Below are 13,697 nucleotides of genomic sequence, written 5' to 3'. Positions count from 1 at the left end.
GGTCACTTATTATAAAGATGCTAAAGAGAATGAATCAACCAGAATCTTGGTGTTTAAGGGATGAGACCATCTCGACCCTTTATATCTGAAGGGTGTCATCTTGTATTCACAGCAATCCCAACAGCAACACCCAAGACAGTGACAGCAAGACCAGGTAAGCCCTGGGATGCATTCATTCATTTACCAACTATCCTTTCCTCTCGGTACCTGCATTTGTACCTGTTTCATGGGCAGGAACTGAACCAACTGGAAGTAGTTCATCTATTTGCAAAATAGGCCAGTTGACTCCATGCACGTTTTTAGGACCATCCAAAACTCTTGGGATCCTTTGGCATCCCAGGGTGAGCAAAGTTCATTTTTTCAGAGTCTTCAAAGCCTGAGCAGCTTCCATGCGCCTTCTAGTGGGGTTCGATATATATATATATTTTTTTTAATTTGGCCAGTCCTGCTCATAGTTAACCTATATCTGCATCACTAATAGGCTTTATCAAAGTGAGTGGAGCATCAAAGACATTCCAGAAGCAATGAGATGGAATAGCAGAGAAAATAGTGAACTTTTGGAACCAGGAGAGCTGACTTTAGATCTGCTACTTCCCAAATGTGGGATTTGGGGTGAATCATTTCACTTCTCCAACTTTCGGTCTCCTTATGGATAAAGTTGGCATACTGGTGCTCTTCTGCTTGCCTTCTGAGTTATTACAAAGGTGAAGATGAGCACATACACACACACACACACACACACACACACACACACACAAAGGCACTCCACAAAGCCACAAATCACTGTGGATATTATTTTATAATGTTTTTCTGCATTTAGCTAAAATAGATTGGCACATACCTCTGGCCCAAAGATATTGGATTAATGAATGTTTTAGGCTACATGTTATTTTGATGATCTTAATTACATATTAACCTCCAACTAGGAGGTTGACCAGTTGACTGGCTCTTTTATCAAGTTCGCCATCCCTAATAGTAGTGTCAGGGTGGAGGGTTCAAGTAGGTCATGGGCAATATGCAGTGTCCCTAGAAGGCAATGATCACCAGGTCTCTGTCTGCAGGGGACTGGCCAGAGCTGCGGCTGGTGGGCGGCCCAGGTCGGTGCTCAGGACGCGTGGAGGTCCTCCACCAGGGGGCCTGGGGCACCGTGTGTGATGACCTCTGGGACCTGAATGAGGCCGAGGTCGTGTGCCGACAGCTGGGGTGCGGACGGGCCGTATCCGCCCTGGGGAAGGCCCACTTTGGCCCGGGCTCTGGAAACATCTTCCTGGACAACCTGCAGTGCTCCGGGGTGGAGCGCTACCTGGGCCAGTGTGCCCACTCGGGCTGGTCGGAGCACAACTGTGGCCACCACGAGGACGCCGGCGTCATCTGCTCAGGTAGCCCTCCTCTTTCAGATGGTCATTGCCAGTCCCACTGTCTTCAAGACCACCCTGCTAGAATCCAGAGTTGGCCAGGGACAAAGACAGGGCCCTCAAACTTGTGGCATTCATTTTTTGCTTTATCTCTTCTAACTTGGTCAAAAATACAACATTTTAACTGCCAGCCTCCCAGAATAAAACCTTCCGATTTTCTAATTTGGTGGTAAGATTTACCAAAGGTAGGTGTGCTTTACTGAAAACTGACATATGCAAAGAACATATTTAACTATGGGAATGTTTAAGGAGTTTATCTAAAGGTCTTTCATTCAGAGGCACTGAGAAGATGTCAGAGCTGGACAGACTTGAGTCTGGATCCCAGAGCCGGTGCTAACACTCAGACTGCATTTGGGCAATACTTAAACTCTTAGAGCCTCAGTTTCTCCATCTGTAAAATTGGGGACTGATGGCTCTCTTGCAGGAGTGCTGAAAGGATTCAAGCCGTCTTTTGTAAAGCACTTTCTAACACCTGAAAAAGGGGCTGAATATTTTCACTTTTCCTACCATCTTCCTTAATACCCCAAGGCAATCGGTGGACTAATATGGCTCAGTTTAATCACCTGATGACATTACAATTTTTCAGATACTTTGGATTTATCCATGTGCAAAAATTAGCGAGGAGTAAGGTAGTCGTTTCTGGAACGTTTACTAATAACCCTTTCCAATAATGAGAAGTCTTCGGTAAACTAGTACCCGGTGTGATTTGAAAGATCAGTAACTATAACTCGAAGTGGTATTTGTGACATGGAGTTACCCCACGAAAAGGAGCTCAGGGGGATGTCAGTACCTTGTCTTCAACCTGAGGGGATATTTAAAAGCATGTCTGCTGGTGCCTTCATCCATCCGTCTGCTTGCTTCGTGGCGTCCTGTGACACGTGGCAGGTGTGACCTCGTTGCAGTCTCGCGGGCCCCGTGTTACTCGTGTTTCCATGTTCTGGAGGGTGATTGTCTACATCTGAGCTGCCCCCAGTGACTCCCCAAAGTGAAACTCGTCTGCCACAAAATCAGCAGCTCAAGTCAGACCCCATACGTGCCCTGCACGCCCGACGGTTTGCTCACCGCGCAGGAAGCAGCCATGAGACAAGCTCTCATTTGTGTCCACGGATGAGTCTGGGTCCCCCAGCTCTGTGTCATTTAACGGGACTGATTCTTCCCAGATCAGATTAATCAACACGTGCAAGGATGCACTTAAAGCTTTTGTTTTCAGTCATTGAAGGCAGGATTTCCGAAACATACTGACATATTTATTCTTTCTATAAACAGATGCTGAAGAATCGCTCATTAATAGTCCAGGTGGGTCACACTTTATCTTGATGGGACTCAAATATCAGCTCTCCCTGATTTTTCCACGGGCCGTTTTCTTTCAGCTCTAAGTTCACTCTCTGTCTAAGTTGCAGAGGTTTTCCCACCGTTGAGACGCCAATGGAATTAGTACTCTTGATTTTTTTTACATGTGGTGATGGCTGTGTGTGTGTGTGCATGTGTGTGTGTGTGCGTGTGTGTGTATATGTGAGTCCATATTTCTTAGAGATACATGCATGAGGAAATGGCATTTCAGTGTCTTTTTGCATCTGCTTTTCCCACTGGCTCAAAGGCCTTTCCCCACCTCCTCCCTGGCCCACTGCTCACTGGTTTAAGAGGATTGTCCCCAGTGCCCCCTTTAGCCTGTTCACAGCACCCCTTTCCTTCCCCTTCACTGTTTCTCACACCGTGGAATAGCGCATTGTCGCGGTGTCTATATTTGCTAAAGGACTTCAGGCGCCCCAAGGACAGGAACCACATCTCTTCGGTTTATAGCGGAATCCTCAATGCCCAGCCGGAAAGGCAATCCATAAACTCCTTCGGAATCAGATTAAAGTGGCTGAAGGGCCCACAGCCTGCAGCTCAGGGACGCACCTCAGAAATGTGAGGAACAGGCCCCAGGGTTCACAACCGGGCATGTCCCTCCGCAAACCGCGAGTCCTGCTGGCCTCTGAGGCCTGGGGCAGGTGCACCCTGGGTGGGTCATCTGGGACTCACACACTCACCCTATCTCTGTCTGCAGGGGACTGGCCAGAGCTGCGGCTGGTGGGCGGCCCAGGTCGGTGCTCAGGACGCGTGGAGGTCCTCCACCAGGGGGCCTGGGGCACCGTGTGTGATGACCTCTGGGACCTGAACGAAGCCGAGGTCGTGTGCCGACAGCTGGGGTGCGGAAGGGCCGTGTCTGCTCTGGGAAAGGCCCACTTCGGCCCGGGCTCTGGAAACATCTTCCTGGACAACCTGCAGTGCTCCGGGCTGGAACACTACCTGGGCCAGTGTGCCCACTCGGGCTGGTCAGAGCACAACTGTGACCACCACGAAGATGCCGGCGTCATCTGCTCAGGTAGCCCCTCCCCTCTTGGGCAATAATTTCTATAATTTCTAAGGTTGCTATTGAAGACGTTTTGAAACTATGCATCCCAGATGAAATTCATCCATCTGCCCATTTGCTCATCCTTTCATAAAACAATCCTTGAGCGTCTGCTCTGCACAAGCCCTGGGCTACACACACCCTTGCACGGTCCCAGGTTGCACACGAGAGGTCTCGAAGGGTCGAGTAACCAGCACCACCAGAGGCATTGCCATGCAGAATCCCGGGCCCTGGCCCCAGAGATCACGACTAACTAATTTGGGCCGGGGGGCTAGAATCTGCATTTTCACAAGTAGTCTGGGTGATTCAGCAGAAGAGGAGTCATGGGTAATCCTGCACTGTCTGCTGTGGGGCAGAAATGACCCAGCGGCTATGCCCCACCCCTCCCAAGGCCAGGGACCTTGCTGCAGGAAGGCTGAATCCTGGGCCTGGAAAGGCAAGTGTCCTCTCCCCTCATTCCCCACCTGCACCCTCTCCCCTCAATCTGCCACCTGCACCGTCATTACCCCTCCCCTCCATGCTTTGGATTCACTAAAGAGAGTGACCTATTGCCTTTCTTTTTGCATTCAGATGCAGAAGAACTGCCTCCTCCCACACCTCCAGGTATGTCCGTATTTTTTTCTAGTCCAGACAACTTTCCAATAATAATAATAATATCAAATTTACTTGCAAATGCTAAGAAACAGACCTTGTTCTGAGCCCCTCACATATATAACTCACTTAATCCCCACAATAATGCGTTGAGGCAAGTACTTTTCCAGATAGGTCAACTAAGGCAAAGAAAGTTAGTAATGTACCAGGGCTAGCCAGTGGATTGGAACCCTTGGCCACCAGTCTCATCGACCACATCCTTTCCTTGGCCCCGGCTCCACAAAGACCAGGTAAAATTAGCACAAAGATGGGAAGACATTTTGCTCAGATTATTGTTAATCCTGCAAAAAGGTAATTTATATTTTACAGAAGAGAAATTTGAGGCACAGAAAGGTTGAGTAACTTTCCTGAGATCACTCAGCGAGTTAATGGTGGAACCGAGTATTGACACGATCAGTCTGCCCACGAAGCACATGCTTTTGGGGAATCTTACGACTTTTGCCTGATTTCAGGGATTTTCTCATTTAAGGATTGAGTGATCTTCATCTATGATAAAAAACAAAGATTAGAAAAACCAGACCAATACATGCAATGTAAATTCTGAGAAGATACTGGAGGCAAATGAAAAGGCATTTTGTTTCATCACAATAGACATTTCTGAGCCTCTGTACAGAAGCAGGAATGATGCTGCGCTTTCTGTATGAATAAACGTATCTAATCCTCAGAGCTGAGGATTAAGCAGATCCAAAAGCCTACAAGAGATAATTGAATTAGAAAGTAGCAGAACTGGGGGTACCTGGGTGGCTCAGTCAGGTAAAGCATCCGACTCTTGATTTCAGCTCAGGTCATGATCTCAGGGTCGTGGGATTGAGCCCCATGTCAGGCTCTGTGCTCAGCGGGGAGTCTGCTGGAGATTCTCCCTCCCTCTCTCTGCCCCTCCCCTGACTCCTGCATGCTCTCCCTCTCTCAAGTAAATGAATAAATAAACTTTCAGAAAAGAGAGAGAAAAGAAAGAAAGTAGCAGAACTGGACTTTGCAGACCTCATTTCTTGCCCTTTGAATGAACCTGGCTGCCTCCATGTGCACAAGTCATAAGTCATTGGCAGGAGCACCTCTTTTGGACACTTTCTTAGAGAAGAACTTAATGTGTTCTTGGTGTTCTGGGGTCATGAGCAGGAGGGAGGACCGTCCAAAGTTCAAAGGCCACAGATGGAGGTCAAAGGAAGTGGACATTCAAATGAAGGCCTACCTAGAGTTCTCAATTTATATAACTCAGCTATGCTGAAGTACATAGATGATGGGGAAATGAGGAAGACCATGTTAAGTGAAAGGAGCAATTCTGGTTATCTGTTGCTACTCCAAAAACAGAGTGTTTTAACACAACAACCATTTAATGACATGTTATGTTGCTGTGGGTCAGGAATTTGGGCAGGGCTCAGATAGGAGATTCTTCTGCTCCACGTGGCTCTGAGCAGGGTCACTCGGTGGGCTTCACATCCAGGGTGGTCTGGAGAGTTGAGGACAGCTGCACTCACATGCTTGGTGCTTGGAGGAGAAAGCTGGAAGGTAGGCTCAGTCAGGGCCCTCTTCCTTTCCAGGTGGTCTTGGGACTCTTCACATGGTCTCTCCAGCAGGCTAAACTTTCATCTTACAAGGTGGCTCAGGGTGCCATGAACAAGCCACTGTTCCCAGACACAAGAAGTGGAAGCTTTCAGTCCCTTAAGGCACAGTGTCACTTCCACCATATTCTGTTGGCCAAAACAGAAGCCACCCAGGTTCGCGAGAAGAGACGTAGATCCCACTTCCTGACAGGAGGCATGTCCAAGAATGTGTGACCTTCCTTAAGCTACCACAGGACAATAGAAATATCACTCAGCACCTTCAGACCTTTCTCAGTTGGCACTAAGTACATTGACATTTCAGAGAACACCCTTCACATTTCCCTAACTTGTAGATGACACTCAGTATTTTTCCCCTGGATGTCAGCATTATCTCCTTTTTTTTTTTCCTTCTAGGTCTTTCCACAGCTTCTCGGGATCATATAACAGGTAGTCACTTGTTTTAAATTGAGATGTAACTCCATACCAACCGTCACAGCAGATGCTGGGCAGTGTGCCCGGGACGTGGCACAGAGAGGCTGGCACAGCACAGGTGAGGGGCTGCTGGTCCACCTCCCAGGCCAGTCCTGTCATGGCCCCTTCCATGAGAACACCAGGGGAGTCAGGACATCAGCCGATGGAGCCCCTCAGTCCCCACCGTAGCCTCACCAAGGGGCATCCATTTGCACTACTAAGGCCTGTAAATACAGACTTGTTAACCAAAGGGGCAGGCTGGGAAGGGGGTGTGTGGATCTGCTCAGGTCAAAGTCGGTGGGAGGGTGACAAGAGACTTGAAGAGAACGTGGCTCATCCAACTGGTGGTAGCCAGCCTGCCTTCTCCAGGTATGGTCCTGCAGGGGGCACCCACGATGGGCACCAGCTCATGTGAAGAGGTTTCGAGAAATCCAGCCCCAGGGTTTTTGTGTCTATCTGACCTGGCCCAGTTGTAACTACAACACAACCAACAGGATAGCTCCGAGATGACTGGGTGCACCCCTACTTCCCGCCATCTGTCGCAGGAAAGACCAAGAATCTTGGAATTCTAGGAGCATGACAAGTTAGGCAAAAACAGAAAGGAGAAAATTAAGCAACTTGGTAATTTAAGGACAAGGTCAACAACTCATGTTCTGTGCTCAAATTTCCTCTAAAATAATTGGATGATTCTAAGATTTCTGCTCTTCTGTGTGTCGTGCTGCACGTGTACAGATGCGCGAGTATCGATCTTGACAAATATGACATAAAATATATGGAAGAATGAGATTTCGCTTGTGTAACTCTTATAAATCCAAAGACCTGTAAGTTCCAGTCTCAGTAGATACCGAGTTAAAGGAAACACAATCTACCCAGAAAAGGTGGTGAAAAAGAACTTAAGGGGGCGGCCAGTCATAGCCTCCTTCAACGGTCCACATCGTCCCCTTCTCTCCAGCTCATCAGACCCCAAAGTTGTTCTGGAGCCTCTTGTTCCCTGAAACTTCCCAAACACACACCTTACCCAGGCTTAACAACCTCTGTCCCTTCGTCCCTCCTTCCCAACCCCCTATGTGGATCCTCTCTGCATCTCTCTCTACAAGCAAGAATCCTGCCACCTTAGAAGAGGGAGGAGGCAGTGAACAGACCTGACAGATACAATATTTTCTTTAGCAGAGGGTACGGGGAGAGGAAAAGGCAGGGAACTCCCGCATATTAATACTTTCGCCCCATCAGAACGAGATCGAATGGGCTCTCCTTCCCCAGAGACGTTTAAGCTCAAAGTCGGTACACACAGTCTGGGTGTGCCCACCGGGTGGGTCGCTGCCTCACTCCCCCAGACCACCGGGTGTGAGCGGGTCGTGACTGGGGTCCCATAGGTGATGCCTCAGGGACACATGCTGACATCCTTTCTCCTCTGGCTCCAGGAGGAAGTAGCTCCTGCGGGGGCGTCTTGTCGAGTCTCTCTGGCTCCTTTTCCAGTCCGCTGTACCCGGAAAGCTACCCGACAGACGTCCAGTGTGTTTGGGAGATTCACGTGGATAAAAAATTCCGTATACAACTCATGATCCCAACTTTGCAGTAAGGAAACAACGTTTTCAGAGCAGATTCTTTCTAAATAAGAATATTGGTTTGTGAATTCAGAATAAAGATATTTCTTTTAGTAGGAAATATTTGGGGGGGGACAGAAGAACACAAAATGCTTCCCAATTTGAAGATGAAATTTATTTTGTAGTGCTATTCAAGGAGTTACTTCTAGTTTGAAAAATTGAATACGTGGTTTATTGACATATTTAACTCAACCTTATGACAATAGCTCTTCTTCTGATTTTTTTTCTAAGAATGTTGCCCAAATTCTCCTTACCAGCTTTGCCCTTGTTATACGATGGGTACCAATATTTATCCTCTTAGATTTTCTTTTTCCTTTATCTAAATTTTAAGCAAGCAGTAGAAGGCTTTCCATACACACACGTGAGCCACCTACTCCAGGCCCAGGCCCTGGATCATCTCAGTGTTGCCTCTGAGTGCAAGGAGCCAGGGGAGGCCGGGCCTCATCTCTGGCACGTAGGGAATACATTTCTCTAAGGCACGGACATATTTTCTTTATTTCCGTGGCATGAAATAATAACGGACGTTTTTCAGTGTTGGCTGTGTATCCAGCCCTATTTTGTATGCTTTGTAATATGCCAGCATCACTATAGCCCTAAGGTATACGCCCCTGTCCTCTCCACTAAAGATGAGAACCTGAGGTTCAGAGATGCTAATTGACGAGCCCAAGGCTAACCAGCTAGGTCTGTCTGCTGTCAAAGCTCCAGCTCTTCTCCAGCATGTGATTCTGTGGGTGGAGTCTGCACAAAGCCTGTTTTGTATACGACGCACATCTCACTGCAAACACAGCAGCACGGAGAGATGCTATGAAAATCCACCCTTAGCACACACTGAATTACTGCTCGGCCCATGGAGTCGAGCATGCCCTATGCCGAAGAATATTCTAGAAACATGCTGTCTTTGTTGGCTGGAAGCCTAAGGACACAGACAGCCCACAAGGAAGTGAGAACCTTGAACCCACAGCTCCAAAGTCCATCCCGTTATAGGTAATCTGTTCCTTCAAAATCAGCCTCACGCACATCCCTCGTCAGCGACGGCCGAGGTGCAGAGCCTCTACGTGCTGGCATTTTTATTTGAAAATCGAGGTTTTTCTCCCCAAGAATTTGAGCATGGAAACTGTGGAATATAGAGGTAGGAAAATCTGGCCGTGATGTTGATTACATGCTGTTGCTGATCATGGGGGCATTGGCCTGGTAAGACTGTATTTGCAGGTATACGCTGGCATTTCTAATGTTCCGTGTAGACGGCGATTGGCCAGAGCCATTATGATTTTCAAATCTCTGTGCCTAAGTCATCACCGTGAGCCTCCCACAATCCTCAGACAAAATAAGACTTAACGGAATAAGGCATCTGTAGAAGTTAACTGATACTTTATATGTCAATATGCAGTTTAAAGTAAATCCAGTACTGTATGGTGACTAACAGAATATAATTAAAAAATATTATTATAAAATAAAAAAATAAAAAATAAAAAAAAAGTAAATCCAAATATTTAATCCTATGACTGTTGCACTTTTTTAAGTTTTAAGGTCTAGGAAGTTTGAACCTGCCACTAACATTCCACTTCGATGCCCCCAGCCTGGAGGATATCCTCGGATGCCCCTACGACTCCGTCGAAATCTTCGATGGCCCCAGGATTGCCTCGCTGTCCATGGGGAAGTTCTGTGCCTCAGCAGCGGTGATATTTCTCTCCTCCTCAGACATCATGACCGTGGTGTTCCGAAGTGATTCTATGATCACCAACACTGGCTTTTATGCTCTGTTCAACGTCATTCCCCAGGGCGGAGGAGAGTCGGGTAGGAAGCCTCAGGCCTTTAGAAGACAGAATAGTTTTCTAACTTGAGAGACTCCCCTACTCGCAAAGGCCTGGGATTCAGTTTTTCAAAGGCCCCACAATTGGCCCCATAAGCCCCACTGGGTAGCTGTTAGATTTTCCCACTAAGAGCATCACATGGGCAACTGCAATCAGGCAGCGATGTGAGGCTGAAATGACAAGATGATTTGGGGGTACTGGTAGTGCGTGGGAAGACAGAGGCTGGGGGACAGAAGAGAATGCCCAGGTGGGGAGGGTACTCCTGCGGCTTGAGTGGGAATGGACAACCTTGTTCGGGGGACATGTGATGGGTGACAGTGAGGGGGCATTCCAGGCAGACAGAATAGCAAATAAAAAGGCTCTCGGGGACTCTCGGGGACGCGCTAGAGAAACAGAAACCAAGGTGAGAGTGGCAGAGCTTGTGAACTCAGTAAGGGAAGGTCTCCAGGAGGCAGCCCGTCATTCTGGCGGGCCACCGCCCATCAGCGCAGAAATAGCCATCCCCGTTGGGCTTTATGAAGTCACAGACACCCTGGTGGCCCAAGTGCCTTCAGAGGATTAAATCTACACTTACCCAAGTCACGTCCAAAAGCACAGTTGGGGATCCCTTCCTCCAGGACCCCAGTATTGTGTCAGAGACCCACACAGCAAGACCTGCAGACACGAAGATGTCCTGGGTGCAGAGCACTGTGCTTTGTATTCCCACTCCCACGCACTCATCGCCCCCTGAGATGCATGCTGCCGGAGCCTCCATTTTACAGATGAGGAAACTGAGGCCCAGGGAGATGAAACAACTTGTCAAAGGTTACACAACTAGAGAGCAGTAGAGCTGGATTCAAACCCTCCTCTGTCTCGCCTTATGCCTGTAAGCCCTATTACTGAATCCAGACAGACTTAGGCTTTGTTCTTGCTTTTATCTTCCTTTGACACAAATGCAGGAGCTAGAAATCCTTCCTACTTAAAACTTCCCAAGCTCCAAACTAAAACCCTGCTCTGTTTAGAGGATGGACTCCAGCTGCGGCTGGTGGGCGGCTCTGGACAGTGCTCAGGACGCGTGGAGGTCCTCCACCAGGGGGCCTGGGGCACCGTGTGTGATGACCTCTGGGACCTGAATGAAGCCCAGGTGGTGTGCCGACAGCTGGGGTGTGGAAGGGCCATTGCAGCCCCTGGAAAGGCTCACTTCGGTCCAGGCTCTGGAAACATCCTCCTGGATAACATTCAGTGTTCAGGAAGCGAGAACCACCTTGGCCAGTGTCCTAGCTCCGGCTGGTCGGACCACAACTGCGGCCACCATGAAGACGCGGGTGTCATCTGCTCAGGTAGCCTCTCTCCCCACGGCAGCTTCTTTCTGACCTTTCCAGCAGCAGAATTTGAGTGACGGGCGGAGGGTGCGCACCGAGCAGGGCCAGGGAAGCTGAGAATGGTGGCCCCACAGATGAGTGCCCCCGCAGCCAGGTTGACAAGGAACGCTGAGAGCCTGACCTGCTCTAAAGAAACGCAAGCCAGAGCCACCCGATTGGCAGGTCCTTGTCACTGCAACCTCTCCCGGGTCCAAGCTCCTTTTCCAGAATCTAACACGCCCTTGTTCTTGTTTACGTCACATGAAGCTTGCCTGCTTGAGACCTGCCCACACTGGGAAACCACTACTGGTCTTCATGAAATGTAACTTAGATTTCCTAAATTTACCTCTTTTTTCATTCTTGCAGATGCTGGGGCCTGGGCTCCAGGTGGGACCCCTACACCCTCAGGTACGTCCACTACTGTGAACTTCTAACATCTGTGCAAGTGAAAAAGAAATCTAATCTGTCTTGAGCTAGACACCGGTGGAGAGTGACCTAGGCACTGATCTCCCAGGGAGCTTTGAAATCCCTGACGACCAGGCCGCACCCAGACCCGTCACATCAGAATCTCTCGGCTCACACCAGGTCATCAGTAATATTTAGAGCCTCCTGTGTGGTTCCAACATGCAACAAGTTGAGAACGAACGGCTCAGACAGTAAGCTAAGAGCCACATTTCCCAAATGAGATGGCACCCAAAACTCCCCTCTGGACAGTAGAGCAAGGAAGGGCAAGAAGGAAAAGGGGGAGAAAGTTCCATCACCATGGCTGAGAAGAGGGCCAAGATGGAGAGGAGGGAAGATAGGAAGGTTTGCTTCCCAGGAACATGAGTTGGAAAATTAAAGTGTGGGAGAAAACACAGATGAGTCCATGCCACACTCTTCCCAGAGGGTCAAGAACAGGCTGAGCGTGAGAAGCGAAGCCATTTGGGGCTACTCTGGGAGCCTTCGGACTTCGCCAACACAGCAGGAATAGAAAAAGGGTACACATTGTTCTGGTAACCGACTCAGAGTCAATGCGCGGCAGTGACCTCCAGACTCAAGATCCCAGCGATATCTGAGCACGTGTGGTCCTGCCTCCTGCAGCCGCCTACCCCTCCAGGACAGGCTCTCAGCTGCCCACTGCACCGCCTGCTGGCATCCTGGGCCCCACCCAGCCTCCTTCCCAACCCTGCGCAGGGACTCCCTCCGCCTTCTGCCTTCAGTGGGGGCCTGGGGGTGGGGCAGGTCAAGGCTGAGGTGCACCCTGTAGTGTTTCGGGGCTGGGCAAGGTGGCTAGCAGCCTTTCCCTAACCGGGGCTGGCACCACCGCGACACATTTGGAGGGACACTTGGTTGGGGGGGGCTCTGACCCACTCCAATCCAGATCCCAAAGGCATCCCGAGTGGAGGTCACCATCCCCTGGAGGCTGCCCACCTCGTGTAGGATGCAGAAGTGAACCTATAGGAGGGGTTATTGACTTCCCCATCTCCAGCTAAGGCCCCACATTTTCATTTTGCATTGGGACCCACAAAGCATGCAGCAGCTGTTGGGGGGGCGGGCAGAACCCACGGAACCCTGAAGGCACTGACAAGCAGCCACCTCCCTTTGGCGCCCTCTGGCTTTTCCCCAGTGAAACATCTCCCCTAGCCTGGAGCCAGAGAGGAGGAGAAATGAGGGAGGACAGGGCTTTCAGTTCATCAGACAGCTCGTGCGGAGTCCCACTTGCAATCTAGGGTTGCAAACCTCGGAAGGCTTTTCTCTCCTTTCTCTCTGCTACAATATTCCTTTTCTGAGGCACAGATGCATAACGAGTGAACAAGAGAATGCATCATGGAATAAAAGACATTAGGGGGGAAAATGAAACCCTTAATGTCAAAATACTACCCACTCGTATGTAGGGGAATCACTTCTGGATAAAGCATTATGTATTTGCCAGGACACACACACAAAATAAGGCTTTGCCATTTAATTCTCTCAGGGAAACACTGCATCTCAAACATTTTAACAAAAGGGACTTGCCTCTTTTTTTTAAGATTTATTTATTTGAGAGAGAGAGAGGAAGAGAGAGTGCAAGTGAGTGGAGGGGCAGAGGGAGAGAGAATCTTAAGCTGACTCCACCCTGAACACAGAGCCAGACATGGGGCTCGATCTCACCACCCTGAGATCACAACCCTGAGATCCCGAACTGAGCCAAAACCAAGGTTTGGATGCTTAACGGGCTGCACCTCCCAGCACCCCAAAAGGGAATTCCTTCTGAGACAACTTTAGGTCAGAGAAAATTTACTCTGCTGCTGTCCAGCACCCTTCCTGGAAGACTGAGAAGGGCAGGCAGCGGTGGCGCCCCTGCCCTCACTGCTCTGCGGTTCGCAGCAATGCCGCCCAAAAAGGACCATGGAGATAAAGGAATTCTCAAATGCACCTGACCCATTTGCTTCAAACTCCATGCACCCTAATCCCTAGTGTAAAACTCTGACAAGCACCAGCTTTCCAATG

At 49.3% G+C, this 13,697-nt stretch overlaps 1 protein-coding gene across 1 annotated transcript in view; it reads left to right on the top strand.

The window, feature by feature from the left end:
• Positions 1–13,697, top strand: part of LOC148109753 (scavenger receptor cysteine-rich domain-containing protein DMBT1-like) — a 118,362-nt gene that overhangs the window by 61,448 nt on the left and 43,217 nt on the right. The window contains exons 26-35 of the mRNA XM_087862502.1: positions 113–154; positions 1,062–1,379; positions 2,682–2,711; positions 3,463–3,780; positions 4,378–4,410; positions 6,414–6,446; positions 7,892–8,045; positions 9,651–9,868; positions 10,887–11,204; positions 11,592–11,633. Of these exons, the coding sequence (XP_087718628.1) occupies positions 113–154; positions 1,062–1,379; positions 2,682–2,711; positions 3,463–3,780; positions 4,378–4,410; positions 6,414–6,446; positions 7,892–8,045; positions 9,651–9,868; positions 10,887–11,204; positions 11,592–11,633 (1,506 nt within the window). The remainder of the gene's footprint in view (positions 1–112; positions 155–1,061; positions 1,380–2,681; positions 2,712–3,462; positions 3,781–4,377; positions 4,411–6,413; positions 6,447–7,891; positions 8,046–9,650; positions 9,869–10,886; positions 11,205–11,591; positions 11,634–13,697) is intronic.

This window comes from Ursus americanus, chromosome 6 (assembly GCF_024610735.1).
Source record: "Ursus americanus isolate L20-20 chromosome 6, mUrsAme1.1.p, whole genome shotgun sequence".
In the NCBI taxonomy this organism is placed as follows: Eukaryota; Metazoa; Chordata; class Mammalia; order Carnivora; family Ursidae; genus Ursus; species Ursus americanus.
This window is presented reverse-complemented; position numbering and strand designations above follow the sequence as displayed.